The sequence below is a fragment of the Delphinapterus leucas genome, chromosome 10, assembly GCF_059928025.1.
Source record: "Delphinapterus leucas isolate spDelLeu-1000000601 "Yukka" chromosome 10, BTC_Dleu_Yukka2, whole genome shotgun sequence".
In the NCBI taxonomy this organism is placed as follows: Eukaryota; Metazoa; Chordata; class Mammalia; order Artiodactyla; family Monodontidae; genus Delphinapterus; species Delphinapterus leucas.
Window position 1 is genome coordinate 1,427,721 of NC_143138.1, and position 27,301 is coordinate 1,455,021.

General features: G+C 45.9%; 1 protein-coding gene across 17 annotated transcripts in view; it reads right to left on the reverse strand.

The window, feature by feature from the left end:
• GMDS (GDP-mannose 4,6-dehydratase) overlaps positions 1-27,301 on the reverse strand; it is a 481,231-nt gene that overhangs the window by 382,173 nt on the left and 71,757 nt on the right. For 8 of the 17 annotated variants that reach the window (XM_089918190.1, XM_089918188.1, XM_089918191.1 and 5 more), the window contains exons 1-3: positions 16,588-17,432; positions 10,639-10,726; positions 9,043-9,152 (exon numbers count right to left, since the gene is read on the reverse strand). In XM_089918190.1, the coding sequence (XP_089774316.1) occupies positions 9,043-9,152; positions 10,639-10,726; positions 16,588-16,770 (381 nt within the window). In that variant the 5' untranslated portion in view covers positions 16,771-17,432. Of the gene's footprint in view, positions 1-9,042; positions 9,153-10,419; positions 10,553-10,638; positions 10,727-12,087; positions 12,134-16,587; positions 17,433-18,653; positions 18,699-27,301 lie in introns of those variants that run through there. The other 9 variants (XM_089918195.1, XM_089918199.1, XM_089918189.1 and 6 more) reach the window with 5 other exon arrangements.

Sequence of the window (27,301 nt, forward strand, 5' to 3'; positions counted from 1 at the left end):
GCCCTCCTGCCCGGGAAGTACCTTCACAACTTCAATGTTAACAAGTTGGTAACACACTAGAGTGATTTTATGTTGCTCTAAGCACATATGAGAATTATATACGAATATATAAAAATTAATTTTAGACCTCATAAAATACATAAGGCTGTATCAATTTACACATCTACCAAGCAAAACAAGTTATCTTCAGAGACCCAATATGGAGTTATATTTTGCGTATGCTAAAATGTGGACAAAAATGTATTTGCAGTATTAAAGCAGAAGCATTTATTTTTCAATCTTAGAAAATAGGTTAATTGACAGTAAACTGATTTGGCAATTTTTTGTTTGTTTGATTTAGTATACTAATAAGAACAAATGACTTTTTCTAGTTATCAAGCTATTGGTTCTTCCGATCCCATAGGAGCAAGTGTCGTTGGTCTCCCATAGCCTTTAGGGAAACGCACACAGCGGCACAGCGCTCAATATAAGAGCCATGCATCGAATTGAACTACCGTGACCGAAAAGGCTGTGGTTATCCCTGAGGAGTCAGTCCTCTGGGTTTCGTTTTAGCATTGCTGACAGGCTACCATCACACCCTGCGGGGCTGGATTTGGGGGCCTTCCAGCTACGCAAACACTGGTCCTTTGGGTTCGTCCTAACCGGGTCCCTCCAGAAAGAAAACACAAAGCTCTTAACTCAGACCTCCTGCACTGTGGTCAGTGGCGGGAGTGACAAGAGAGGTGAGCCTGGGCCCACCAGGGCCCTGTGCTGCCCGCCCCGCTCCACCCTGGTCTTCTCAGACCAGCCCTCTGACAGGCACAAGGCACCGTCCGACAAGGTCCCAAATGCAGGTTCCGGGCGGCACTTTGTGAAACAGGGGCTGGGCAGGCTCATCGACCTCTTCCACCTCAGAATTCTGTGGCCCATTTAGTAAAAAACAAGGGTCTGAAACATCGTTTTTCTCTTCCTAATATGCCATAACAGGTGAACGTTTCAGCGGCAGGAACTACGGACATCTGAATGAGGAAGACATTCTTGCACAGAGTTCCCAGCAGCAGTGTGGCAAAGGGCAGGCCCCCCACGGGCAGCAGCGACGGTGCCCTGCAGCCACTCGCTGCCACCCTGGCCTCACGTCAGCCTCAGCGAGGAGCAGAGAGCACCTGGATCAGAGGGCAGAGCAGCCCACGTGCGCCCCTGACCCCCGGCGGCACCGCCGCCCTTGGGCTGGACTGGCCCCCTTCCCAGGGGGGTGACTGCTGCGCACCGGATGGTAGGAGGGCCTTACTGAGGAGCTGACACCTGAGCACAGGCAGGGAGCAGTTAGAGACCAAGACCATGAATATCAAGGACAGAGCAGCACCATGGAAGCAAGGGCAGAGGCCCCCAGGGAAGCATGTCTTGGGACCCGCAAGACAAGGTGCCCACCCGTTTCACAGGTGACGAATGGGGCCTGCAGGTGACGCGAGCTGAAGCCAGCAGCGCGGGGCCTGGGTCTGTGTCCTGGGCATCCTGACGTGGGAGGCCCTGCCTGTGCTCCAGTGCCCACGGACACCTCCTTCCCTCTGGCCCCAGGACACAGGCTTCTGCTCTGAAGCTCTTCACATGGCAGTTTGCACACGTGAGCTGCCACATAGAGTGCAGGGGGCACGACGGGCTCCGGTGCAACCAGGCGGGAAGGGCTGGGTCTGGCCCAGCCTGAGGTCGCCCTGACAGCCCCTCCCCGACGGCGAGAACGATGCCCCTGGCCCCTCCTCACTGCCCTACTCTTCTCACACTCCCTGCCGGCTGGCCAGGCTCCGAAATAAATACGTGGGGGAGCAAGGCCCAGGAAAACAGTCCTCCATGCTGTCTGTGGGGCCCGACCCTCCTGCACCTGCACAGCAAAGGCCACACTGGTGCTTCTGTTCTGTTCCAGAACTGGGTGAGTCAGGCACGAAGTACACGTCCCCCCAAGCACCTGCCCTGCCCCGTAACGCAGTCGTCCCAGTGTACCCCGTCACCCCCTGGTTAGAGCAGCCCCAGGAGGTGTGGGCTTCCTCCCCATAAATAGGAGACGAACGGCGGGGGGGCTAGAAGCAGCCAGGAAAAAGCCACTGGAGAGGGCACTTCTGTCTCTCAGGAGATTACACTGCACGGTCCCCTCCCCGGGGCCCCATTTCTCCCCCAGCTTCGCTCCCTGCACTGGCTTCTCTGACTCCCGGATGCTGAGGCGCTGCCTGGCCACCCCGCCAGCCACTTGGCTCACAATCAGCTCCGCTTCCTGCCCTGCCTCCTGGGCTGGAAGCCCCACCAGGAAGACAATTAGACTCGGCCCCTCTGCTCCCAATACTCAGATCCGCTAGCCGGTCCCGCACAGCTGGACAAGGAAATCCTGCCCCGCACGCCGCCTGCCCCAGGTACCTTCTGGGCACGTAGGCCTCCTGGCTGTCGTGAGACAAAATCAAACAAATGACCCACAGAGAGTCGAAAAGGAGATAATGAAGATAATTCAAGAGTTAGAAAACAAATGACACGGAGGGAGTTATTCAGTTTCAATGACAGAAAGTCAAAGAAAGACTTAATAACGGTCTTGAACACTGAGAAGGGATTTGAAAATCGTTCTCAAAACTAAAAAAAGAAGAGCAAATGACTTTCTGTCTCCACAAAAGACACAAGGAAAAGAAAAAAGCTTAAGAAGAAACTTAGGTATGTGGGGAAAGTTCTTAAGGTGAGGACTATTTTACATGAGAATTATTACCAATGGAGATCATCATTTTCTTCGATGGTCTTTAGAACAAGCTGCCGAATACGCGGGTCTGAGTTTTGATCCTGGATCGGCCGGTCACCCGGCGTGTGACTCAGAGCAGCAGGTGGCTTCACTCATAAAATGAAAATCATATTAAATTACTTCTAAAGTTCCTTTTAGCTCTAACATTTCATGATTGCATCATTTTTATTTTTAAAAAATAATCAAGGCTATTCCAACATGACATTGTGAGACCAAAGGGTCATACTGGGCTAGATTTCCTGTAGACAGTTCTCGTCCAACAGTATGACTTCAAGAATGAAGTATGATTATCAAAGAAGCTGTGAGGAATGGTGGAAAACTCCAAAGTCATGACAGTAATGAATGCTGAACAGATAAGAAATTTCGGACAGAAATTAATGAAAAATATTATTTACACAGTAAAAATTTTAAAAGAACAATAAAGCAGGCTCCTAAAACATTTCCTCATCAAAATGGGCAGGACTATGTATATTGGATAATTTGTTCCTAGTTGGGTGATGTCACCACGCTAGGTTTAACTACTTTTAATAACTAGTACATTTCAGTCGTCTCTCACTTTCTCCTACATAAGATCAAATCAGCCTCTCAATGACCTACACTTCATGAGTCATAATTTTTCTGTTTATGATTCAGAAAAATGTCTTCAGTCAGTATTTCCCAGACTGCTGTGGGTTTATTCCAAGAACCAATTTCATCTTCATTGGTTTCCTACAGGAAACCAGACCAACTTCCTATTATTTTATTTTCCTTACTTTTAGCATACCATAGCCCACATCAAATTAACTGGAAGTGAGAGTGATAGAAGGCTCTATTCTGCACAGAGAGAGGCCAACACAAACAATGCCCGGTCTAGAAGTCACGGATTCAAAATGAAATGCAACGTGTGCTAATATTAGGGCTTCCTTTCAAAAGAGCTCCATACCAAATAAGAAGAAACATATTTTGATTAACTTCTTACAAACATTCCACTGTCGGAAAGAGCTTCTGTTTAAAAGCACTGTCTATGAATACAACAGAAGCTACAAAGCTGACTAATACAGAGAAATTAATTATGAGGAACGAAATATGTGTTCTCCATCCTAGCCCCTCACAAGCTGCTGGGAGAACAGGTAGGCAGCTGAAGGCCAACACACAGAGCTGTGGAGGGGTGGGCAGGGGCACAGCTACGCCCCCCGAGCCAGCCGCAGTCTGCTGTCACCAGCTGTCCTTCCCAGCCAGCCCCTCCCCACACCCACTCTTTCCACCGCTAAGAACCCATCTGACATCAGACCGCACAGGAAGAGGGGCATGGGACACGGGCTTTCCAAAGACACTCTGACGGTGGCTTGCACTCACACTGCTCCTCAAGAGCACTAGGAGTACCCGGGAAGTACGCGTTCTCACTGACTACACGCTGCTCGGAAAAAGAGTTCTGAATGTGGAGAATTCTGGTATAAACATGTATCAGATTATTCTTAGATTCTTTCCACTCTCAGCTTTACAAGCTCACATAGTCATTAGCTGGCAAGGAATTTATACCAAATGCAAAAGCTGATGCATTGAAGGAAGAATGCATTTAAGGCGCATATTACACACAGATAAACAAGAAACCAGAAACATTAGCAGAGCGGTTCTCAAACTGAAGCCCCCACACCAGGGTCAGCATCTCCTGGACACATCCTGGGAAAGGAAGACCTCACGAATCAGACAGGCTGCTGGGCAAGGCAGGACTTTCCTAGGAAAGAATCCACTCAACTTACAACCCTTCATAACCCTTGACTTCTACGCCCCTCGCCTTCCGGATAATTCCTCTACCGCATCGCTAAAGTGCTCTCCCTAAAAGCCCCAAACCACCCCCACCCTAACCACAAAGGCCACGACGCCCGCCCGCTCGTCACTCCCGCGCACGCCTCTGAAGCCCTAGCGCGGCACACACCTCCTGCCTGAACCGCCTGGTCTCTTGGCTCCCTCACACAATTCCACCCTCCTGCCTCTTTGACCCCACCTCCCTGTCACCCATGACGCCCCTCGCAAACGCTCCCAGGCCCCAAGGCTCCATCTTCATCCACTCCTCTGTTTTCATCTGCTGCCTTGGCTTCGGCCTCTCAAGAACTCCCAGGACTGAACTCCAAATCTCTCTCAAACCTCACAGCATACTTTCAATTGCCTTTGACCTGCATTACCTGAATGTCCTTCAAGTACCGCTGGTAGGACGAGTCCAAGAGGGAGCCTCTCACACACCCCGCAACTCAGCAGTCCCTCCTCGGACACCTGCTTCTAGCACCAGGACCATCAGTCATCTGGCCCCAGTGCCCTGGAGCAGCGCTTCCCTTCCTCCCCAGCCCCGTATCTTGTCGGCAGAGGGTCAGCCCTACATGCCTCCTGTTCCATCCTCCTCATGCCCACTTCGACTGCCACCACCTTCACCCAACAACTTCTTACTCTTCTGAAGCCCCACCTGTAGACTCACCTCTGAATCTATTTGTCTCCTGTTCAAAAACAAGACCAGGATGCCCACCCTCACCACTTTCATTCAACATAAGTCCCATAAGCCACAGCAATCAAAGAAGAAAAAGAAATAAAAGGAATCCGAATTGGAAATGAACAAGTAAAACAATCACTGCCTGCAAATGTCATGGTGCTAAACCGAGAAAATCCTAAAGATGCTGCCAGAAAACTACCAGAGCTTGTCAATGAATTCAGTGAAGTTGCTGGGTACAAAATTACTACACGGAAATCTGTTGCATTTCTGTACACGAACAATGACAGATCAGAATGAGGAAACAATCCCATTTACTATCACACCGAAAAGATACCTAGGAATGAACCTACCTAAGGAGGCAAAAGACCTGTACTCTGAAAACTATATGATAGTAATGAAAGAAACTGAAGACGACACAAACAAATGGAAAGATATACCATGTTCTTGGATTGGAAGAATCAATATTGTCAAAATGGCTATACTACCCAAGGCAATCTACACATTCAATGCAATCCCCATCAAATTACCAATGGCATTTTTCAAAGAACTGAAAAAAAATTTTTTTAATTTGTATGGAAACACAAAAGACCCCGAAGAGCCACAGCAATCTTGAGAAACAAGAACAGAGCTGGAAGAATCTCATTGAGCAAAAGATGCTAAACATCACTAAATATTGGAGATGCAAACACTCGTCAGAATGGCCATCATCAAAATGTCTACAAATAATAAACGCTGGAGAGGGTGTGGAGAAAAAGGAACCCTCCTACACTGTCATGGGAATGTAAACTGGTGCAGCCACTATGCAGAACAGTATGGAGGTTCCTTAAAAAACTAAAAAGAGGGTTATCACATGATCCAGCAATCCCACTCCTGGACATATATCCGGAAAAGACAAAAACTCTAATTTGAAAAGATACATGCAACCCCAATGTTCGCTGCAGCACTATTTACAATAGTCAAGACATGGAATCAACCTAAGTGTCCATCGACAGATAAATGGATAACGAAGATGTGGTACATATATATAATGGAATATCACTTCGCCGTAAAGGAGAGAAATAACGCCATCTGCAGCAACATGGACGGTCCTAGAGATTACCACACTAAGTGAAGATGGCCGGACAAAGACAAATATCATGTGATATCACTTATACATGGAATCTAAAAAAATGACACAAATAAACTTATTTACAAAAAAATAGACTCACAGACACAGAAAACAAATTTATGGCTACCAAAGGGGATAGCAGGGCGGCAGGGGGAAAGATAAATTAGGAGTTAGGGATTAACATACACACACTACTATATATAAAATAGATAAACAGGAAGAAACTGCTGTAGAGCACAGGGAACCACATGTCTTACAGTAACCTCTAATGGAAAAGAATCTGAAAAAGAATACATATACAATTGAATCACCTTGCTATACACGTGAAACTAACACAACATTGTAAATTAACTACTTCAATTTAAAAAATGGCTAATTAAATAAGAAACACGTAGAGACTGCCCAAACACAGCCCACCTCCCTAGCTGCCCACTTCCCATTTCTCCCACCAGACTTCTTGCTTAGGACCTAGGCAAGACCTAAGCAACCTAGGACGCTCATCATGTTGCAAACACATCCCAAGTCTTCTCTCTTCTGACTCTCAGCCTTGTATTGTCACCTCAATTTCAACTACCCGTTCCCACTAACGACATCTGCAAGCTTCCACCCCAAACCTACTCCCTGACACCATGCACGATCTCGTGGGAGTGAAGTTCTCTCACTCCATCTCTAAAAACCCAAAGACATCAGCGCCAGCCTCTGTCACCCGTGGGAAAGGAGTCCCTCCACGACAGAGGTGGGTTTCACGCATCCCTGGGTCCTCCACTCCACCATGCACGCAAATATCGTTGAAGGGATAAACTATCTTATGAGCCAAAATTCATCTTCGATTAAGCATCATTTCTGCCAATTAACAGGCCTTTAGGCAAAGCTGGCAAAACACAATAAAACCAGGTAAACTTCACATACAGAGCCACTCAGAAGGAACTGGCCCAACCTCCTGTGCTTTCTGTACTCACCACCCTAGGGTAATAACCAGACACGCTCAGCACCACTTCATGTACGGAAAGCATATCAGACTTTTTGAACCACAGACCGATTTGGAAAAAGGAGAAGACTGACTCACTTAATACTAACACGACAGGGCAAGGCCTTCTATACATAAATCTTTATAAAACTTCCTGCATCTTCCCACTATGCCGGTGTAGGACTTCTAGAGGCGATAAACTGTCTACCGTCACAAAGGAAACGTCTTAATCTAAAGGAAACTGAGTAACAGAGCACTCATTCCAAAGCATTCTGTTTTGCCTGGAGATACCAAGAAGCAGCTAGATAAATTAAAACGTGGGAGATGACTAACTGCCTCAGCCCAGGGTAAAGTCTCCACGCCTGGAGTGACAGTTACTGCTTCTCTACGTGAAAGGGGGGACGGCTGCTCAAGGCACGGCACGCAGGAAATACCCTTTCAGATGGAAAATACATCTAGAATCACTTCGGAAAATAGCCCTATTTTTCTAACCTAAAGCCCCTGACACCTTCCACAGCCCAAAGCTTAAGCCTGGATACAGAACAGAATCTTTGGAGATTAAGAAAGGAAAAAATTACCTTCCAAGACAGCAGAGACAGATAAGAAGTATCATTATTGGCTGATCTGTCGCCATCCTCCAAAGTTACCATCTTAGAGAAAAATGTACTGTGAGGGTTTACGCTCAAATTTTAAATTTGGTATCAACTACAAGACTGAGCTTTCCACTTGCTTCTCTTACTATGTTCTACCTTTGGTTTCATTTGATCTAGTTTCTAATTTCTCCCTTAAACTAGCAGAGATATAAAACAGGCATATCGCTGCCATTCCACCCAAAGTTGGAGATGTGGAGAAACAGCCAATCACCTCAAATGCCTTCTGCAGGAAGAGCGCTGAATTCACTCAGTGAACAGCAAAAAATGCTGCTAGATTTGCTGGTCCTTTTTTTGGGGGGGGGCAGGGGGCAGGTGCTGTTTTAACTTAGAGTCATTTGCTTTTATTTCTATGCTCCACTAACTATCCTGATTGAGTAAGTATCTAAATAGACCTCATATCATCCCTGGCGTCAGTTCACTCACTAAGTCAGCACTATAATACAGCAACAGAAACTTGAATTAAGCAGATTGCCAGAACCCTGGGGATTGGCTTCTCAGGTTTACTGCGATTTGTTCTAGAAAGAAAAACCAAGGAGAGGTAGATGGACCCCCAGAGAATCTGTCTGAATAAAGGGAGAGAAATCAACATGAGCTGGGTCACACTGAGGCAAGAGGCTAAGAAGAGTCTTTCTTCCAATAACTTTTACTGCTCACAAGAAAACGTTAATTCCATTAATTTTGACATGTTGGCACGCAAAAATACTATTTTCTCATCACTACCAAAAATTAATACTAAAATAGAAGTTTCATTGACTTAATTTTCCAACATTTGAACAAAACACTTCATTCACAATGTGAGTTGAAATGGCAGAAAATACATCCAAGTGAGGTTCGTGACTGTAAGATCAACCCCAAATAAATAAATACTTTTACTCTAATGTCGGCAGTAAGATTTTACTACATTGTTCAATAACAGAAAATACACTTTAAAAAATATATATTAGCATTTCTATAAGGACTCATTAATACCCAAACTAATACCAAGAATCAAACTCCAGGACCAGGATTAGTGGCTGCCGTACTGTGTGAAGAAGCAACGGACAAGGGTAAAATACAGAACTCAGGAACACAGCCAGAGGAACCACGATAAGGAAAACGGCTCACCTTGACGTGGCTCTGGGCTCCGAGGTTGTAGATCTCGGTCGGCTTCACTTCATTGATGATCTTTACGAGGCAGGTACTGTCGGTGAGGTCACCATAGTGCAGTTTCATGTCTTTAGGATTGAAACACATACCATTAGATAGAAGGAAACAACGTAGGCCCAATTTTTTAACACAGCAACACTGAAATGTATATCCTGAAAGTCTGAAAACCAGATTGGTTCTGGAGTAGCAGTCTGTAACTGTCATCTGTAAAGAAGCTAAATAGTAGAAAGAGATTCCCATTTGTTGCTACGTCTATGAAGGATTTGTAAAAACTCAGATGAGCTTTTTAAAAAAACATAATATCATGACAGATGTTACACAATCAGCGTATCTTACGGCGCCCCGGTGGCTGTAAGACATGTCACATGAGATTCAGACAAAGAAAATCTGGAAATAATGCGTATACCCTCGAACGAAACATGTTAACACGTTGACAGTAGTGAAGACAGCTCTACTCAGATACTTTTATGTAGCGATTTTTCAGTCCTTCGTAAACATCAGTCCTTAAACCATCCATGACGTGCCTGACGTATACGTAACTGATTAAAGGACAGCTAGCTTGTTCTGACCCCAGATCTAAGCAGATCCTCACACTGACTTCACTAGTGTAAGAAGGTGACACAGGCAGATGGGCATCCTGCTAACTGGATACTTTCATTAATTTTACATAATACTGACCTACATCTAGGTCCAATGGCAGTACCATTCTACACTTTGCACAAAATGATGATAATTTTCACGGAGGATTCACTGACTAACCTAAATATTAAGGTGGAAAGTGTACTAGTAGGTCATCTTCCTGATGACATCACTACCTGTACAACTAGCCCAAACCTTCCAATGTTCAGGGCCCTGAGGTGAATACAAGCCACCTGAATCATCCCTGCTGGCGGGAAACACCCTGTGTCCTCGTCCCAGCTCTGTCTTTCGCGTGTTATGGAAGCTTGATAAAGTCACACCCTCTCTCTGCTTCCATCTGTAATATGGTCTCATTCACAACCTCAGGAACTGCTGTCAAGGTCAAATGAGAAAACACGGTAACTGTGTGATGTACTCCCTGCAATTGTGTTACCAAAAATAACAAACGACTGCAAATACTGACAACCGCCTGTAAAGCAATTTATTTTTGACTGCCATCTGCTTTTGGACCTGTCTTCACCAATTATTTCTAAAATTAAATAAATGTACAAAGACTGCTTGACTTGATTAAATGAGACCAAACGTGAAAAGCAGAGGAGGGCTCTGAGTGTGGAGCTGATCTGACTCGAGGGCATAGGGACACCTGGAGACGGGTGATCAAAGGCTTGTCTGCTCTGGCCTCTCGAGCAGCCTCACCTGATGGCACCCTCGTGACGGCCTAACCGCGGTGACACCATGGCCCAGGGCAGCAGGCAGTGAAGGGCTTTCAAAGCGTGCGGATAGCATTCAGTGCAGGTAACTCATGGGTAAATAACTGCGATTTGATGGGCTTTGAGAAAAATGACATTTGAAAACACCTTATCATAATATAGGAAGTTACACAGAAAGAGAGTTTAGAGAAAGAAAATGACTTACTTCCTTCAATATGAGCCTGGGGGTTCTTATACAGATGTTCAATTCGACCAGTATTGAATGAACTGGATCGCCGTACAATTCCATGGACCTGCATTTTTATCGTGTGCAAGGATAAGAATAAGTTAATAAATATGCAGTGAGGATTCGTAAGCAACGTTATTCTGCTAATGTTTAGCTTCGTGAAAAATCATATAACTGTCATTTAAAGACCTTATTTTAAATAAGCAGGAGTTCTGCGGCTCACTCTCCCCCCACCCTGCCCCCGCCCACTGGCAGCTCCCTCCATCCCTCTCCAGTGTTTCTACTGCCAATCCCGACGAAAGTAATTAGATAATGACGTGACTTCACAGTGAGTGCTTAGTTGTAGATACTCAAATGTCTCCTTTTCCAAACACACACACACTTACGGTCCTACTGCTGACAAAAATATCTCTTCAATTTGAAACCGAAGACAGACCAGGCGAGGCCGTATCGGTCACACAGCCTGGCCACTCTTCAACCCAGAGCACGAGGAGAGGGCTGTGATGCCTCCAGCCCTGCCCAGTGCCCTCCGAGCTTTGCATCTGGCACCGATTCTTTAAATAAATACGTATCTGGGTCCACAAGAGAATCAGGGAGCCGTTGCTTTTATGCAGCTGTGTGGAAAAGCTAAGAAAGCTAAATGGCATAGGTCAGGGCCGAGACTTACGTCCTGTGAGATTTAAGGCACGAAGGAAACTCAAATGAAGGGAGGATTTTTTTTTTAATTTTTATCTTTGACTTAACCATGACAAGTGTGAGGGAAAAAAGTCATTGGAACCAGAACACATACCTGTCCGATGCTGAAGAAAAGACTATTTGTGTCTGATACATTAGAGACATTGTTCAGGACCTGGTCTCACTCCCTTCTTTGTGCTGCCAGTGCTCATACCAGCTTATGTCACCGGCTGCCCACGTCCCCATGCTGCTGGTGGCGGTTTTAGTCCTTCTCTCATTTTAGAAGCGTCCCTTCTAAGGCTGGGCAATTTCATTTGCAGCTGAATACACTTCTATATTTTAACTCAATCGTTTTCTGTCTATTTCGAACAAAAACTAATCCTTGGCATGACTCAAATATTCCAAGTGCAGGGGGGAAATTATAAGCACATAAGACTTTCTTTCAAATAGAAAGAAATGTCATCGTCACTTTACATGGCATACATGAGAAACTGACTTCTGCAAAGGATACAACACACCCACAATTAATAATTCTGTTGGTTAGATACTTTAGCCAAAGAGCTAAAACCACATTATTTTCCAAAAGAACTAAACCGAAGAAAATTTTGTAAACATGAAAATATTTTAAGACAGGAACATCACAAACTTGGTTGACATTTCGGGAGGCAAACAGTAAAATCTAGGAAACATTAAATTGCAATTTGGGTTTACGTATCCATTACGTAATTTAAAAGTAGAGAGAATAATACTTACATTAAGCTTAGAATTAATTCAACTTCATGATCTCCAGTTTTTCAAGCTGTTAATTATAAAGTTCAACTACTCTGTAAACTTAATAAACTTTGTTTAATAAAAACTTTAATAAAAACCAAGTTCACATATACACCTATACATATCAAAACTGGTGCTTACCACCAAAGTTATTTCTGAAATACGGAGATCTCAGAGGTAAGCTGAGCTTGATTTCATTGGATAGAGAGGAATTCATATGTTCTAAAAACAGATAATTTAGCTTTGACAATGAAAAAAATAATAATATGATTTAGTCTATTTTTTTCTCTTGATTGCTGGCTTCTGGATAAGTCACATATCCCAACAGCCCAAAACAAAGAGAAATGCTATATACATATACATTTTATATCAACATAAAGGACTGATAAAAATATTCAATGACATTGATGGATGCAGTATGAAAATCAGACAATTACCCAAAGTCACAGCAAATAAATAACATAGGACTTTACTGTCACACTTACAACCAAACACATTAAGCACTAGTTTTGGGTCTTTTTTTTAATACAAAAAAAAAAAAAAAAAAAGCTGTGTTTTAATTTCCCCTCACTTCCAACTTTTGGTATGTGTATACAGGGAAAGAAAGACCTGCCAAATGCTTAATCCATGACAGCAAGTATTATTCTAAGAACTAATGAAAGCTGAGTCTGTCTACTTCTGAGACAGGTGAAATACAAACTTTAAGACAAGCCAAAATGTGTGCAAACTGGATGATCTAGTTAAGAATGTGAGATTAGCGGCTTTTTCTTTACAGAAGGGAGGTAGGCAGGATTTTTTGTTTGTTTTTATAAGGATTTTTGGAGAAAAAGAAACGAGTTAGGAAACCAAAGTGAAAAGATGAATGAGCTAAATTTGATTCCTGATAAAATTAATTAAAATCGTTATTAAATTATAGCAGTTCAAAAACAAAATTTCTGAAAAACTAAGGTGTTAAACAGAAGTGAGCATTTTTGACAAAAAAATTTCAAGTTCCATTTAACTAAGTGATGAAAAGGAAAATTTCAAGTTCTCACGATGTCAGAACAAAGTTGGTTTGACTTCAAAACCCAGAGTCAGATTAGGCAGTATAAATGCACAGAAATGCTGACTGATGGATTGATTGATTACAGTCGAGAAAATAGAAAATTATTACCACTGGATTTTAAATTCTTCAGTGTCTAGATTTCTCTTGGAGGCAAGGATGCCTCCCAGGGATGTTTAATGCAACCTGCTTCTGAAAAGTCTAGATGACGTCGGTCACATCAGCACACACATGGCAGTGACCGTGCACAGACACTGTTCTCTGTGGACATTAAATCACTGAACCTTCACAACCACCTTCGTATCGTGACTCCCATCTTACAGGTGAGGACGCTGCCTGAGACCACGCCACCAGCACGTGGTTCTGTTAAAGGTGGACGTAGCCCATCGTGCCAACACTCAGTATGGTTTCAGAGCGAAAGCCACAAAAAGCTTTGACTTTTTTGCACCCAGGCTTCTATCAATAGGATTACCAACAACTCAGAAAAAAGGATCCACAGATCAAGAACGGAAGCACAGGAACTCCAGTTCTAACAAACAGTCTCCCAGGGATGACTGCACAGTCCGTATACCCCATTTCTTTTCTGCTCTCCTGAGGCCCCCTGGTTACAGTTCCTCTCCTGGAAGGGAAACCCACGATTTACCTATTCTCTAATTTTACATTCTGATTTGCTGTGTTGTCATTGTTACCAAGTTAATTAATATAGATTTCTCACATATTCCCAGATACATTCTAGCTTTTAAAGGGTTTGACTTTGTCTTTCATTTTTCTGGTTTCTCTTTGTATTTTGCACAAAATAAGTACAAAAGTATATTGTTGGCTTATCTGCTAACAGTGATGCTAGGAAGGCACCTGAAACCAGAGGCACCTTCACAGGAAGCTTCACTCCTGTGGTTTTCCTCTTTCCCTGGCGACGGGAAGGAGCACGCGCAGAGCCGGGACCCGGGCAACGTCACACGCCCGCCCTTTCCTGATGCCAAGTAACAGACTGGACCGAGGGCCTCCTACAAAATCTGTGTCCCTCGGCCGGTCAGCACCAAGCAGTGTGCCACCCGCCTGTCCTGTAAGACTAAGCTCCACAGGCCCACAGAGCTCCTCTGGACTGCTGTCCCCGTGCGTCTCACCTGACCTTGGTGGCGACCTTGGGGACACGTGCACTCATCATCTAAGTCTCCGAGAGGCCGCGGAGCCAGCAAGTGGCGGGAAAGGATAAGGACGCAGTCCAGCACCCAGCTCAGGGGCTGCCTCGCCACCGCGAGCTGGATGGCCTCGCTCACCTCCCTGCTCTGAGCGGCCTGACACGGTACAAAGGAGAATTACCCTCTGCATTTCAACAATGTGTAGAATTAAAGCCATAAAGATGGTCTTCTATAAACGCTGAGAATTCTTGGCTCTCCTCATCATGAGATGATACCTACAGACATTCTATAAATAATGAACACATGTTAGATCCATTCTCTTTATCTTTATGCCCCACCCCCATGTTTAATCTGGAGCAAAATTCAAGAAACCAGCAGCGTTAACTTTAAACCTTGAAAGGGTCTCCCTTCTCAGTGAGGAGCGGACCCGGGATGAAGCAATCCATCTTTTTTACGTTACATTGTTCATTCAGTACATGATCAGACGGGACCTCCCTGACGGTCCAGTGGTTAAGGCTCCGTGCTCCCCATGCAGGGGGCAAGGGTCCGATTCCTGGTCAGGGAGCTAAGATCCCGCATGTCGCATGGCACGGCCAAAAAATGAAGTAGTCCTATGCCTTGACGTGGAATGACGTTCATAATATATCGTGAATTGAAAAAAAAGAACATGATCAGATGCACGGATTTCAGAGGACACGTTAGGTGACCAGGCCCCGCAGCTTCAGAAATCTAAGGTGTGTGGTCAGACGAGGTATTTAAGCATAACTAGTTAATCTATAACATATGAGACTCCCTTTCAAGGCATACACAAACATCTCCCTCTGCTTCAAGGTTAGCCAGGCTTTTCGTACCTTTACTTTGCTGCTTTGACTAACTGCACTACGTCACCTCCACGCACAGGCGTGTGTTCACCTTCGCTGCCCCATCGTCACTCCCCAGCCAACCTGGCTCTGCTCCTCAACCTGCTTCCCTCCAGCTGACTGTCCACGGGGTCCACGCCCCCCACCCCACCCCGTGCTCATCACGAAGGCCAGGGAAGCCTGCCCCTTTCTTATGCAGGAAGATCTCAGCCTCAGGGTCAAGCCTGCCCTCAGAATCTGCAGCTCTTCCTCCTAGTGTTCATTTGTTCCCAGCGACGCTTTGCTACCCCAAAGTATGTTGTTTCCAGTTATTTCTGGTCCACAAAGACTAGATCCAAAATAATATGAGAGCTCAGGGAACCAAGGTACCCCAAATTAAGATACCTTAAGAAATGCTGTTCAGCTTCACCTTGGCATTAAAAGAGCTCATTTGAACCTCTAGTTGCAGTGGTTCTCACACCATAGGACCCAGGAAAGCAGCCACCGCGACAGCTGGGGGCTGTTAGAAAGGCCGGTCTAAGGCCCCGGACTCAGCCGCCTCGTCTTCAGTGGGGCCCGGGCGGCTCTGAGGCTGAACGCTGGGAACTCCTGACTCAGAAGGAGGTGCTCGCCCAGAATTGCTGATGTTGGCCCTCTGGGTTCAGGTGTGGACAGGGGTGTCCCCTCTCATCTCACGGGAGGCAATTTTCTAACCCTGTTATTTATTTTGCTCGTGTTCTGGAGCAACCAGGGGCTGCTGGTGGTAATTCTGGAATTTGTGCAACGCAGCCTCTTCGAAAAATCACTCTCACATCTACTTTGACCTAAACACCAAAAGATAAAAGCCTGTGCTATCATCAGGTCCCAGTTAATAAACTGACCCTCCAATTACATCAATCTCTTAAAAGTGAAGACAGCAGCCTAGGAAAACTGAAGACAGGACAGATAAACACCCTCTCACGGCCCCCATTCCTACAAAACTCACACTCCCCTGTGCTCCAAGGAGGAATCACTTCCGGTCATGCCATGCAGCTCCGAACCTTCCACCTGTACTGCAGGGAGTATTTCCTTCTGCCCTCTCCTCTCTTGCCAATCACTGTTTCAATGACTCATCCCTCCCACGAACTGTGATTTGCCGAGTGGGCCTTCTATGGTCTCTATCAGAATCCAACCTGCTCTTACAGTTTCAGATGCCAGCGGAAGAAAACACCCGAAGCGCACCTGGTTGGCCTAGATTCTGATTTATTCCTGAGTCTCTGGTCCACTCAGGAGCATGACAACCCGTCTTCAGGGGTCCAGCAATTCCTGAACAGGCCGCCTACATGGAGCTCTGCCTCCTGGGCACGCCATCCTCCGGGCCCTTCCCAGGAACACTGACATTGCCATCCTGATGCCCGAGGAAGCTGACCGCCTACCGCGTCCGGACAGACCCCCGTCCCCATTCCTCCCGGGCGCCTCACACCTCCTCGCCGGCTCTCTCTCCCTCGGGGCCAGCCACATCCGCATCCGATGCCTCAGTGCCCCGCGTCCACTTCGGAAGTGCATCTCGGGATCCACCCAGCTTGAGCACTCCTGCTGACACACCGCCTCTCTCTTCCCGAGCTGCGGGGACTGTGGGGGGCTCAGGACGCACCAGCCAGGGCATGGTGTCTGGGCACACTGCATATTTTAAGCTGAACGAGTCTGCGAAAATGACAGAAGTGCGAAGGTCACCCTGACTTTCCCCCCACCCTTCTCCCCTGAAGCAGCTAGGTGGGAGGTGCCTTCCCCACACCTGGAGGAAAGGAGCATCTTCACGTCCCAAGACAAGGGGATGCTGGGAAGAATCCCACCCAACAGACCTGGCTGAGCCACGCCCAGTCCTACACTTACTGCAGACCCCTGGACCTCATTTCTCCACCACTGTCCCTCCTCACCTAACCTAACACACAAGTACTCGGGCTTACCCGCCTCTTCGGATCCTCATTTTCTCAGGAAGGCTCCCATGTCACAGAAAACTTACATTAAATACATCTGTATGCTTTCAGTTTAATTTTCAGACCCAGCCAGGGACCCTTAAGAGGGTCGAGGAAAATGTTCTCCTCCTCTACACTAAACTAACAATTACAAATAAACAGGAGAAACTTCTGCTATTTTTTCAAACTCCGTCAGCTTAAAATATTCACATGCCAAGGGGCCATGTTTGGGGGTAAGGTGTCCTGACCCATCACCATTACTCAGGTAGCTCCTTCTCTTGGCTCACTCGGTACACAGCCAAATCACTCACCCCGCTCCAGCCACCAAACGACTCTTAGCCTGTCCCAACATCTGAAACAAGATAAGTACGTCTCTCTCACAAACCTTTCCTTTTAGAATTATTAAAGCATCAAGTTAGTCCAGCCTGAATAAATATCAGTCTTCACCTAAAACCAATACTTCTATTCTACACATAACTCTAAAATCCTCTGCTCTGCAGCGTATGAATTGATTGCTCAATTATTATAGGAATCTATGTATATGAACATATGTGTACATGCCTATTTCCATAGTTACATTTGCCTTTTTTTGATACCATGACAAGATGTAGAAGTAGCCATTATTAGATAAAGGCACAGAAGGTCTAATCATATCTGCTATTAATCAAAGTCTAAAAGTCAAAGTTCACAGAAAAGATTATGCATTACAGTAAGAAAACTAGGTTCCTTTCCTTCAAATCCTGTTGGTGCTTAAATGCCAAATTCCTTGCTATTGTTTTTGCATTTGTCCACGGTGCGCATTTTTTAAACAATGTACCTGCGACTGGAAAAAACATGGCGTCCAAAATTATTAAGGTAAACACCCCCCAAATCAGGCCAGAGAACATGTGCCACTGCGTAGGCTTCTGTCTTCTGAGGAGCACAGAGATTTCTAGAGATGTGCACATCCGAAAACAGTTCTTATAAAGTGTAAGATGTACATGCTAAGATACATCCATTTAATATGTAAAACCCTTGTTTCTTTCAAGGAAAGCAGAAAACGTGTAAGGAGGAGGACGAGAAGGAGAAAAGGACGACAAGGGCAAGAGCAGCAAACGCAGAAGCTCCAGCTTCCACGAAGTACTGGCTGCCGACTGGAAAGCAAGCATCTCCAAGTGTCAACTTTGCACTCAGGCTTGCCAGGGATCAGCTTAGTTTTTACTGCTCTGTGCAATTTCCGAATTAAGTGACTTCGCCGTGAGTGGGACTTTTTTATGTAACACATGACATCATAAATTAACCCTAAGGACGGTACAGCGTTCAGCCCACCTGGTTGCTGGTTTAGCTGAGAACGCGGGAAGCGTGCAAAGCAGGGAAACAGCAAGAATGGGGGGCGGGGGGCTGCCAGCGCGCCAGCAGATAAACAGCACAATGAGCTGGCGCTGTGACCAGCCAAGAGGCACATTCTTCCCCTGATTTGGACTTGTTATCAGAGCTTCCGTGGAAACACACACAGAAGGACAGCAGAGAGGAAGCGGGAGGCCACGGTGTCCGCGGTATCCCGTCGGCCTGTGCCGGCTCATAGGGGACTCACCTCGTAGCCCTTCTCCAGCAGGAACTCGGCCAAGTAGGAGCCGTCCTGGAAGACAAGGAACATCAACAACGGTCAGACCCATCGTGGCCAAGACTAAGGGTTTTGAAAACAGCATTCAGAGGCTCTAGGAACTTAAATAAGGCTCATGGCAACCGACATGAAAATAATACAGACAACATCCGACATAAACACGGAGTGGTGCTGTGCCGTCCACTAAGCCTCCCATAGACGGGCGTTCGTCTGTGCCCACGGGAGCGTGGGAAGGCGTTGGCATCACCACGTGCACAGGGAAAGAAACTGAAATCCAGGGACACATGGGGGCAACAGGGAGAACAGGAAGCTTCAAAAGCTGATGGATCTGCTTTAGGTTTTGCCGCTTACTAGCCCTGTGAAACACGCAACACGTGTGCGGCCAAGCAGAAGGGCTTGGTGCTCCTGGGACATAAAACAGGAATCTATTTCTGGGGGTGCTGTACAGAAGGAGACGCTGGAGCAGGGATGAGACAGGAGCTGCGGGGCCTGGGGAGAGGGCAGGGCGAGTGCGGGGAGGAGGCTGAGAGCACAGCGGTATTGACGCCACTGGAAAGAGCTACCACGGGGAGAGGAGGAGGTGTGGGCCCTCAGGGGAGGCCCTCCCGGCACTGGTGGCCTTGGCTTCGAGCCCAAGGGTCTGGAAAGTCACCTCAGAAAGGGTCTGGGGTTTGAAGGTGGGGTGGGGGCGGGCCGTAGACACAATGGCGCTGGCGTTAGCCCTGAATACACGTGCAGGCGCACGCACACGCGGAGTTCAGTAAAAGCGAGGTGCTTACTTTTTATGAAATAATGGGAACTTCATTTGTGCGCATCTTAAATCATGCAGTTAATCTCTACGTTAAGATGACAGTGTCTGACTAAACACAGAGATTCTCAGCTCATTTTTTTAAATTCTTTAAAAATGTCTAGGTGAGGGTGGAGGTTCTAGGTAAAATACCTCATGCGCCACTTTTAGGGAAAGAAAGTATGAAAGCCATCTAATTAAACTGTTAAGAGGCCACAAGGCACAAAATCAGGGTTCTAGAGATACGGTAGAACATCACCAGCCCTGCTCAGAAAATGAGCTGGGTGGATATTTCACAATCAATCCTGTAACTGCCCTTCTGCTTTCAGCCTGGGCAAGTCCCCTCTATCCCAACCAGACTTAACATAAAAATGAGAGGCTCCAACTACTGGAAACTTGTGTGCTCAAAACTGGTTGGGAATATTTGGATTTCCTTTGGTTTCCTCAGTTTGTAAAAGCTTAAAATATCCCTTTGAGCTTCAAAAGTTCCTACCAGATATTCCAGGAAAAAGAAAAATAAAGCAGGTTTTATTCCTATCATTGCTTGACTTAGAGCTGGAACTGGAGACACCCTATGGGTCCTGAAAATGAGAGGGCTGCCGCGAGGGCGCTTGCTGCATTAACGCAGAAGGCACGCGTGAATTCAGGCAGGATGACAAGGCGAGGGCGACAAGGGATACATTTTGTGGTTCATTAAAACCCCCGTCAAATTTTCTTCTGACTTGTTGACATAAATATTCTGGTTTACAGACTCATGTGGAGAAGAAGAGAAATGGTCTGGCACATTCCTTTTCCTCTCAATCTTAGGATATATGCACAATTGTGTGGTTTTACACACCCAACATGCAAAGTAAGCCAGATAAGAGAGCTGAACAATTCACACCCCGACAAGCCAAGTCAATCTACAGGACCATCAGAAACTTGAGGATAATCAATAGTCTTATAATTCTGAAAACAGCTTAACAGAAAAAGCATTTACAACAATAATAATAATTTTACAGTAGGTCGGACAGCCCTAGAAAGTACATTTTGTTTTGCTCTTGGTGGTGGTGATGTCATTTTGAAGCAGGCAACACTGCACTTTTCACAGTTTTACTTTTTCTCTTGGAATAAAAAGTTAAAATGCTCTGTGCTCCACCACGGTTGCCGAGAATGTTTAAAAACAAAAAGGCAGAGGTGAGACCGTGGGGAGGGGCTGTGATTCAGAGGCTGATGTGAAACAGGCCTGCCCAGGGCTGAGCCCTGTCAATAGGTCTTGCTCTTCTCACCCAGGCCCTCCTCAAACTTTCCAGCCAGGCTGGAACATTCTGCCCCAGCAGTGGCACCTGCTTCCTCCTCACTTCCTTGCCAGGTCTCCCAAGTGATAGGGCCGGCCGCACAATGTGGGAACCGCGGCAGCGCGAGGCCCTTGGCCCCCCCGCCCCTGGCCCCCAGACCCCTGCACTGAAGCCCCTCTAGGAGAACGGGCCGGTCGCACAGCACCTCCCCCAGATGGAAAACCACAACGTCACGGCAACTGAGAGCCACAGCCAACATGACATCTGACTCTCGACTCCTGGAACCCGAGGAGCTGACGGCCTAAATGTCCGACTCACGACGAACACAACTCATCTGGGACCGACTCCAGCCTGGGCTCACGCCTCGTGACAGGAGACGCTTTCACTGGAGAGCCAGCACCCCAGCCGGGACTCTTTTCAATTCGGTTTTGCACATGGTTATGAAGACAGTCTCCATTTCACATTAAACGTTGTACAGTTGGAAGTAAGCACCACAGCTTTAACATTTTCAAGACACAGAAATATTTTCTGTCTTATTCTTCCAGGAACTCACCGGGAAGGCAGGCAGCCCCTTGGCACGGGAGTTAGGGAGGCCCGTGGAGGTTAGGGGCCCGCCTGGTGGCACCCACGAGAGGGGAAGCCAGGACTAGAACCCGGGGCTCCCACGACTGTGCCCTGGGAAACCACTTCCTCCACCTGGGGCCCACCAGCGCGTGTCAGAGCCCAACAAAGCAATAAAAAGACCATAACAGACTCATTTTTAAACCAAATTGATTTAGTCACTTTGCATGACAGGGTATCTTACAGATTAAACAGTCCTTCTAGTTTTAACCAAGTGACCCAAATGCAGAAGGTCCTGTAACTTTAGGACAGCCCAGAGCTCGGGGGGGGAGGCAGGACACAGGGCCGGGGCCTTCTCCAGCCTCATATGGGCACCACTGCCTCTTGGAAGCAGTGTCTGGAGGTGGACTTGGGATGTAGGTTTCAGGCTGTCGAGCCAGGCGGCAGGGCCACTGCCAAGGGTCCCAAACGGGAGGATTCCGGCGTGCCTGGTGCCTGCAGCCCCCGTCCTTGTGCTTCACCTTTCATGTAATGTTCCAGATACACACCTATACAATTCACAGTAATTCCAGAAGTTGAATCCTATCTTGACTATAAGATAAAAATTACCTAAAATTTCACATCTATAAAAAGCTGAAGGGAGTGCAGAAAGTTTCCCCCTTCTCCCGAAGGCCACAGAAGGCTGAAACAGCCCTGACCGAGCCTCATACCCACCCATGTCCACACACATATGGCCTCATACCCACCCATGTCCTCAAACGTATGGCCACCTACCTTCCTGCAGAGAGGAGAGAGCATTCCTCTTCTCTCTCCAAACATGGATTCACTTCTAGCCCACAGGACAAGTGAAAAGGACAGCTTCTCAGATGCAACTTGAGAACCCGGCCCCTCTGAGCTGCGCCTAAATCAGCCTATGTTTCTGCCGAAGCACCGTTGGGCAGCTTCTTTGAAGAGGGTAAGATAATGAGCAGTGCTGGGCTGAAGAAACCAGGCCTCTAGTAAAATGAATTCCCTTGTTTAGATCACCTCAAGCACTGGGAAGTACAATACCACCCCTGTAAGGAGAGAAAGCACTCGTCCACACTGCCTGCCACACGCTGTAAGTCTATGCGCCCTAATTACTCTAAAATAAGCATTTTCACCTAATTGCAATTACAATATCAAAGTAATCTGTACCTCCAATGAGAGAAGTACAGACACCTCAAAGATTAACAGAAGATGCTGCTTTGAATTAGAATGAAGACTTCAGATGGGAAGATTAGCCACCACAGTGCCAAGATTCCAGAGGCAGAATGCACGGGAAAAGTATTTTCACCTGGCTCACACTTGTAGCACAAAGCACTGGATAAAATCTCTGTCACACTCACAGAACTCAAAAGACCACAGGGATTATTAATCCCACTGTCTTATTTTGCAGCTCAGGAAACTGAGACTAAAAACATTAATTGTTTAGTGTCCAGTCACAGAGTTAGGAGGTAGCAGAATGTGGAAAAAAAAAAAAAAAAAAAGGAAAGAAAGTAAGAAAAGTGAAAACAGATCTCTCGGACTTCCCTGGTAGCGCAGTGGTTGAGAGTCCGCCTGCCGATGCAGGGGACACGGGTTCGTGCCCCGGTCCGGGAAGATCCCACATGCCGTGGAGCGGCTAGGCCCGTGAGCCATGGCCGCTGAGCCTGCGCGTCCGGAGCCTGTGCTCCGCAATGGGAGAGGCCACAACAGTGAGAGGCCCGCATAACGCAAAACAAACAAACAAACAAAAAAAAAAAACCCAGATCTCTCAGACCTCAGAATTTTTAACTAAGAACTGTGAAAAGAGCTAAAACGAATAGACTGGACTCATGTGTACAGTTGCGAACCAGAGGGAAGAACGAGAACAGAGCCAGCAAGTGTCAGGAGAGGGAGCAGTAACTGGCTGGCTGGACACAAGGACGCCATCCATGTGCAAAACATATAAATAACCTCGCCTCCTGTAGTCTTTAAAGCTGAAGATTATTTCCCCATAAAAGTTGAGGTCGCCCCCAACCCCCAAGAACTGCCTTTCACTCCCTTTGATTTACCTCCCGGTAGAAGGAGTGATCAACAACCCCTGCATAGCAAAGACTGATGGATACTCCTTTCTAACCACCCCTTCCTGCAGACCCCCTGCTGGGGAAAGAGCCCCCAAGGAGGTGCTCAGCGGCTGCACACACACCTCACACGCGCACATGGCACATGGATAAGTGACACTGGCTCTGCTGCAAACCAGGACCTCCCAGGAAATTGTGATGAGCTGAAGCTTAAAGGCAACATTTTAGAAAGAGGCTGGATACCCCCCATCAGACTACACATTGCTCTACCATTGCCCTGATATCTTTCCCCAAAGTATTTTCAAAATGTTTCTAATGTTAATTTCAAATTAACATTCAATTTCAAAAGATTCTAATGTTAAGTCTTATGGCCAACTGTAAACTAAAAATAAAATATCATAGAGGGAAGAAATGAACTATAAGGTTAATTTTAGAAAATATTTTTTTTCAGTTTGCTAGGTTAAAAAATGCTGGTATTCTTTTCATTTTTTGATTAGTATAAAGACTGAAAAGGTTTTTGTGTTTATGACTGTGTGTACTATTTCTTCTGGGAATTATTTATTCTTATCTTTTATATTTCTTATACATTTTTCTAGTAGGCTGTATTTCTCCAATTGGTTTTTTCTTCTAAGCATCTAGAACATATATAAAATTGACTCATTTTTATCTCCTAAAAGCCACTCAGAAACTATTTGGAAGCAGGTTAGCAGATTTTTAGTGGCAGAACTCCCATGATAACCTGGTTTAAAATCCACGTTCCTTTCAAACTGCAAATGACTATTGTAAACTCTTAGTTTAATGAGCAAAGAAGAACGAAAACACCAAAACATGAACTCCAGGGACATCTGCACAACCCAGCACTTGTAGCACTACCGACCTCATCACAGCAAAACACATTTCTGTGATTTAGGCAAGTGCTGTAAGAAAAGTGGGATTAGAGGGAAGAGCTGCTAATAAGGTATACAAAGATAATTTCTAATTATACTCTTAGAAGAAGGACAGCACACACACTCCAACACCGTCCCAGAGACGTTTAAAAACCCTCAAAAGTAAATCCTAAGGCATTCATCAAGCACACACGTGTGTGCTGGGGGTACGTAATGCAGCTGCATCAAGCATGAGCTAGCCTGTCCATCTCCACATGAATACAAGTGCCCCCAGGGGGCCTCCTGCCCACATTCTCGCCTCTTTAAAACGGAAGCTCCTTCAGTTTGAACCCCTGTGCTTTTTCTCTCTCCCAGTCTCCCTTTCTTGACACTCATGCTAAAATTTCTACCCTTCAGAGAGAAACAAAAGTCCTCACGTGACCTGGAATTACTACAAATGATGACGATAACAGTATTAAAAACAAGAGTAAGCGCTTATTTAGTGCTTAGGCTACGTCAGCCACGCTCTCAGTGCTTTACGATCATTAACTTTTCAATCTTCACAGTAACCCTATGTAGTTAGCACTATTATCTCTATTTCACAAAAGAGCAAACTGAAGTGAACTGAGACCAAGTAACCTGCCGGATATCCCAGCTAGTAAACAGAGCAAGGATCTGCACCACATATATATTTCTAATGATTTATATGGCAATCTGCTCCACTAATAGGATCAATCACTCCATAATGATGGGCCTACAGATGTTTTAACATAAAATTTGGTCTCTACAGAATTTATTAACAAAGCAAAGTGTCACAGATTAGTGAGTTTCAAACATTCCCTTGGCCATAGGTGTCAGGGAATAGAGGGCAGAAAGGAAGGAAGAGATTTAGCCCCTGCACTCTTGCTCTGAGAATATCTGGGAAGCCAGGCACTTCCTGGCCGAGATAGGATTAGACTTCGACGCTGGTTTCACAGGGATCAGCATACCCACATGTGGACAGGATGAGAAGAGCAGCCAGGTAACCCGCACAGCTAAGCAAAGTGCTCTGCTATCAGGGAGCACCGGCAGATGCATGAGCCACATGCAGGGCAGAGGCAGGGCTGGGGGAGAAAAGGAAAGTGATGAACTACTTCCCCAGTGACCTCGTCCACACTGGATGGCACGGTGCCCTGGGGAAATCAATCACCACCCTCGCGCATGAAATCAAGGCGGGAAAAACAGAGGAAATACAAGAAGCATATCCCTGTCAAAACCCTTTTAAAGATCTGCTAACTGACCAGTCCAGTGCTGCTGTGAATGACTCCTTTCAAGTTTAGAACAATATACTCACTGAAAGTTTGTATAACTCAGGGCTCCAAATACATTGATAAAGACTTGTTCAGATCTAGAGAGAAGTTAATAATAAATTACCAGTAAACTTCGTGCTTAAAATAATCTCTTTGTAGTAAATACATACATGAATTAAAACTGTCCAAAAATGGAAAACAGAGCTTTTTCCCTTTCCCATTATCTCTCAAAGTGACAGTCCACACAATTAATTAAAGGCTGTTTCTTTGCAAAGTACATACTTGCATAGTTCTAATCGTCCAAATGATGCATAGAGGAAATGATTTTTTGCAGGTACTCTAAAACAGAGCTGCACTTTCTCCAGGGTGCAAGGCCATGCTTAATGAAAAACTTTAAACCTGGAAGAAAAAAATGCAGTACTGAAAAGAGAAGAAATATTAAATTTTAGTATTTACCTGATTTATTAGCATTTCCTTGTGCCTTTCTTTGTAGAGTTTGTGCCCTGGCTAATGGAGAAAGACAAAGCAAATGCTCTTTTGTTGACCGACTTTAAAAAGGTCCGAAGAATAACAAAAAGACACACAGATACTGATGACTATATCTTTCTCCATTCTACTGCACATTCGGTTGTTACTTCAGTTCACTGTTGGTGACAAGTAGGGCCTAACTATTTGCAAATATTCTTGCTCTTTTTAACCCAATTTCTTTCAGGGATATAAACAGTTAAGACCATTCCTATCACAGGCACACGCCATGACAGAAATGTCAGTTATGGGCACCCTGAGCCATTTCAGACCTGATCTGCAACAATGGAGTCCCCACCAAGCTGGAGACATTGTAAATCACAGAAGAAAGATACAAAATGAGAGCTGTGATCTGTATAAGTTAAAGTCACTGAAAGACAGATGAAATTCAAGCATGTGCGCACAGGTGTCCATGGAGAAGTGGAAGCACCTACCTAGAAAGCTGCGTATCATCAAGCTAATAAAGCTGGCGCTCAGAGCAGAGGACAGGGAAAGAATGGAGTTTCTGCAGGCATGTTCACCCGCAAAACACCATTCTGGGGACCAGGGAGTCTCGGTGTCTATTGTTGGGTTGTGCTGTAATATGCACGAAGGTTCTGCCACTCAGAGAAGGTATTGAAAAACACTTTGGGGGAAAATCCCACATCGAAGAGCATGGGCCTCCACCTTGCTGACAGCAGTCTCTCCAGTCCCTGCCTCATAGGCCGTACAGCCTGGGCGCGTTCCCACCAGCTCAGCGCAACACAGCGCCTATGACAGTGGAACTTCTGCAGGCTCACCCTTCTGGCTGTTTTCATCTTGTCATTGTGCCCTCTTTCACCAACAGCAATGGAGCTTATCTCCTACTCAACCATGACCTTTTGTTTTCAAGGAGCTTCAAAGTCGTATTTTTTAATGTGTATCCAGTATGAGGACATGTCAACCATGTACTTCTTAAATCTCGACTTAATAGGACAGCTGGAAAACAGGATCCAGACTCGACTCTACTGAAGACCAGAGTCTTGTAAGGGTGTTGACGGGTGGGTGTGGTCTTCAGGTGAGAAATGATGTCCACGTCAATAGGGACTGTATACGACTCCCCATCCTGGTCTCAGGAGCACCCAGCTCCAAATTCCCAACCTTGCCAGGGGCTCAGACTGAAAGCCTGGTGTCCCTAATTCTGTCCAACCAGATCCATCCACCTGTGGTCTAGGCTTGTAATACTGACAAGCCACACAGTGGTTTGCTTCTCAGCTATTCCCTCCCCTAAT